Genomic DNA, 4,396 nt, shown 5'->3' on the forward strand with positions numbered 1-4,396 from the left:
TTCCCGGGACCGAGCCTGCGTTTTCAGCCTCTCCCGGGCTGCGAGGACCGAGCTCGGGGGGCAGCTTCGTTGAAGGCGCTTTGCAAAACCCGCTCATCCCTTTCACCTCCTGCAATCGCTTTTCCTCCTCTTCCAACGCCGGGCTCAGAGCCCGGGGCGAAGTCGTCCATTCCCGGTTCTCCCGGGAGCCGTCGGGGAAAAGTCACCGGGTGGCCGAGAGAGGGGAGCGGGCTGTCCGGCGGCCGCTGCGGGGATGCAGGTACCGAGCACCCGCAAGAGCAGGCGGCTTCTCCCCCGCCCCCCCCCAAAAAAAAAAAAAAAAACCCAAACCCCGTCCCTTCTGGTGCTGACCAGGGAGCGAAGACAGGAGGGGAGATTTTCTCCGCGGTAATAGATCATACAATGTGTGACACGGGTTTAACCAATAAAACAATTTGAATCAATTAGCTGGCGGAGGAGAGTTTTGAAGTGTAAAATTCATGTCAGTCTGGCTAGGAAGCATTGATTAAAATGTCACCAATGTGAGGCTTATAGCTATTGCTCACACGAAAGCAGCAGGCTCTGTGCAAAAGAGGCTCGGGAAAAAGTAGGAGGGAGGGGGGAAAAGGGGGGGAAGCTCCGTGTGACAGCGGCGGCACGGGGGCGAACAGGGTTTAATAAGAAGTGACAGAAGTAATAAGGAGCGCTGTGATTTTTTTTTTACCCCCCTTTTTTTTTTTAAAGTTAGCGAGGACCCGAGCGATCCGCGGGGACTCCGCCGTTTCGCTGCCCGGGGAGGGGGGAAAAAGCGGAGGGAGTCGGGGAGATTTAGCGTGGATGTCCTGGGAAAGGTCGGCGCAGAGATTTTCGCCTGGATCTGTGATGCCCAGAGAAGAAAAAAAAAAAAGAAAAAAAAAAAAAAAAGAAAAAGCACCCAAATATCAAGTTTTCGTAGCTAAATGTGCGGAAAGGTTTGGTATTGGTCATGTGCATGGAGAGAAAAATAGAGATGGAAGCATTTAAAAAAAAAAAAAAAATCAGAGGGGTATCAGGAAACACCCGCCGGTCCAGATGTCCTCCCCATTTTAGTTAGAAAGGAGTTTTTCTTTTTCCTTTCCCCGTTTTTTAGCCGGTTCCGCAGTTTTCCTCGCTGGAAAGGACCCGAGTGACCGGTTTTGGCTACCCCGGGGGGGGGGGGGGGGGTCGCGGCGGGGCTGCCCCGTCCTTACCCCACGCTGCGCGGAGCGGCGGTGGGGAACCCACGAGGTTACCGGTGCTTTTCGGGGCTACGTGGTGAAAAAAAAATCTACATTTTTACTGCCCTTTCGATAAAAGCGAAGCAGACGCGGCTACCGTGCTGTAGATTATTTGCTAAGGTTGTGGTTTGGGTTTTTTTTTTTTTTTCCCTCCCTAATTGGGGGCATAAAGCAATTAGAAAAAAAAAAATCATATTTGCGCCGTGGGAGCTTAAGAGAGAATTTGGGTCCGGGTCCTTCTGATGGTGGTTTTGGTGAATCACTCCAGTGTGGGTATTTGGGAAAGGGAGTGCGGGTCGCAGCAGCGTGAGGATGCGGTTGTTGCGAGAAATCAACTTTTTTTTTTTTTTTTTTCTTTTTTTTCTTTCCCCTCTCTCCTCCCCGCCCCGTAATTTCGGCCGGATCGGTTCAAAAAAACACCGGTTCCGAAAAGAGGCGGCTTTTCTGTTTGTATATTCGGTTTCTTGGAAGCGAGCGGGCTGAGATTGGGTGGGGGGGAATTAAAAAAAAAGGAAAAAAGAAAAAAAAAAGGAAAAAAGGGAAAAAAGGGGGGGGGGGAGCCAAAGCGCATCCCAACCTTCAGCCGCTCCGTCCCCTCACCGGGAAGCGGTGCGCGGCGCCGGGCCCCGACGGGACCCCCGCATCCCCTCCCGGTGCGGGGAGGGCGGGATGGGGGAGCCGCCCTCCTCCCCCCCCTCCTCCCTTCTCACCCCTCCCCCCCCGCTGACGTCACCGTGCCCACCGGGGGCCGCCGCGCGCCCAGCCAAGCGCGGAGCTTCCGCGCTTTTGCAGCCGCCGCCGTGCGCGCCGCACCGCGGGCAGGGCTCGGGCAGGGGCTGCTCCGCGCTGCTCCGCGCTGCTCCGCGCAGGCGGGGATGCGCCCCCGGCCCGGCGGCCGCCGGAGGAGGGCCCGGCGGCGGCACGGCTAAAGCTTGGCCGCGGAGGTAAAGGGCACCGGGCAGGGGGACGGGATGCGCGGGTGGCCGCGGAGAGCATGGAAACTTTTTTTTTTTTTTTTTTTGGTTGGTTTTCACTCTTTTTCCGCGCTTTCCCGTTGCATGCGGGCGGCGGCTGCGCGCTCCCCGGGGGTGCGGAGGGAGGAACCCGTCGGGGGGAGCAGGCGGGCGCGGTGCCCGCCGAGGCGGCGGCTTCCCCGGGGCAGTTTTGCGGGACGGGGAGGCGGACACGCGTGTGCTCACTGCGTGTTTCGGGGTGAGCCGAAACCCGTGTTTCGGTGGCTTGGAGCATCTTCGGAACGCGGGGCGGGCGGCGGGCTCCTTTACCATCATCTCCGCGCCCGCGGTGGGATGCGCAGGTCGGGGTGCTGGGGTGCGCGGAGGCGGGGCAGGGCACACACCCCCGGTGAGGCCAGGGTGGGTTTTGGGGAGGGGGGGGGGGGGGCCGGGGTCGCTGAGCAAATGCCCCCTCGGGCAGCGCCGCCCCACGCCGGGAGACCGGGGGCAGGGGGGGTGTTTGCAGCGGGGTCCCCCCCCGTCCCCGCTGGGTCCACCCCACACCGCCCCCCCCCACGTCCCCGGTGGGTCCCCGGCTGACGCCGCTGTGTCTCTCTCCCCCTCCCCGCCCGCAGCTGGAGCAGAGCAGCCCCCCCGGTGCTGAGGCGATGGCGACCAGCCCGCTGCCCGGCCCCACCGACATCCTGCTGCCCTCGCCGGCCGGCGCGTACCCGCCGGACCCCATGAACCAGCCGAGGGCCGGCCACGCCGCCATGAAGCCCAACCAGGTGGGGCAGGTGATTCTCTACGGCATCCCCATCGTCTCCCTGGTCATCGACGGGCAGGAGCGGCTGTGCCTGGCGCAGATCTCCAACACCCTCCTTAAAAACTTCAGCTACAACGAGATCCACAACCGGCGGGTGGCCCTGGGCATCACCTGCGTGCAGTGCACGCCGGTGCAGCTGGAGATCCTGCGGCGGGCCGGGGCCATGCCCATCTCCTCCCGCCGCTGCGGCATGATCACCAAGCGGGAGGCGGAGCGGCTCTGCAAGTCCTTCTTGGGGGAGAACCGGCCCCCCAAACTGCCGGATAACTTCGCTTTCGACGTGTCCCACGAGTGCGCCTGGGGTTGCCGCGGGAGCTTCATCCCGGCCCGCTACAACAGCTCCCGGGCCAAGTGCATCAAGTGCAGCTACTGCAGCATGTACTTCTCCCCCAACAAGTTCATCTTCCACTCCCACCGCACCCCCGACGCCAAATACACCCAGCCCGACGCCGCCAACTTCAACTCCTGGCGCCGGCACCTCAAGCTCACCGACAAAAACCCCCAGGACGAGCTGGTCTTCGCCTGGGAGGACGTCAAGGCCATGTTCAACGGCGGCAGCCGCAAGCGGGCCCTGCCGCCCGCCCCGCCGGCCCCCGCCGCCGCCGCCCCCGCCGCCTGCCACCCGCTGGGCTCGGTGAAGGCGGCGGCGGCCGTGGTGGGCGGCGGGTTGCTGAGCCCGCACCTCCTGGCCGCCCCGCCCGAGCTGCACCAGAAGCGGCCGCGCTTCGAGGAGGACGAGGAGCTGCAGGAGGCGGTGGCGGCGGCGGCGGCGCACGGCGGCAAGAGCCCGCGGAGCTACCCGGTCATCCCGGTGCCCAGCAAGGGCTCCTTCGGCGGCGTGCTCCAGAAGTTCCCCGGCTGCGGGGGGCTCTTCCCGCACCCCTACGGTTTCCCCGCCGCCGCCTTCGGCCTCTGCCACAAGAAGGAGGAGGGCGGCGGCGGCGGCGACGCCCTCGGCGGGGCGGCGGCACACAAGGCCGGCGGGGGCGCGGCGGGCGGCGGCCTCTCGGGGCTCTTTTGGCCGGGCAGGAAGGACGCCGCCTTCTACCCGCCCTTCTGCATGTTCTGGCCGCCCCGCACACCGGGCGGGCTGCCGGTCCCCACCTACCTGCAGCCGCCGCCGCAGCCCCCCGGCACCCTGGGCTGCTCGCTGGGCGACGGGGCGGGCCTGCTGCGCCAGGCCTTCCTGGACCTCTCGGAGCCCGGCGGCGAGGCGGGGGCCCCGGGGCTGGGCACGCCGCCCGCCCCCGCCGCGCCCCCCCCGCCCGCTCCCGCCGCCGCCGCCGCCGCGCGGGACCCGCTCTTCGAGTCGCCCCCTGGCGGCGCGGAGCCCGCCTCGCCCGCCGCCTCCGAGGGGGGCAGCGGCGGCGGCGGCGGCGGCG

At 65.1% G+C, this 4,396-nt stretch overlaps 1 protein-coding gene across 1 annotated transcript in view; it reads left to right on the forward strand.

Moving 5' to 3' along the window:
- The first annotated feature begins 2,856 nt into the window (after positions 1-2,856).
- Positions 2,857-4,396, forward strand: part of SKOR2 (SKI family transcriptional corepressor 2) — a 26,186-nt gene continuing 24,646 nt past the window's right edge. Inside the window, exon 1 of the mRNA XM_075726993.1 lies at positions 2,857-4,396. This exon is cut by the window's right edge and continues 698 nt beyond it. Coding sequence (XP_075583108.1) covers positions 2,857-4,396 — 1,540 coding nt within the window.

Source organism: Pelecanus crispus, chromosome Z (genome assembly GCF_030463565.1).
Source record: "Pelecanus crispus isolate bPelCri1 chromosome Z, bPelCri1.pri, whole genome shotgun sequence".
Taxonomy (NCBI): domain Eukaryota; kingdom Metazoa; phylum Chordata; class Aves; order Pelecaniformes; family Pelecanidae; genus Pelecanus; species Pelecanus crispus.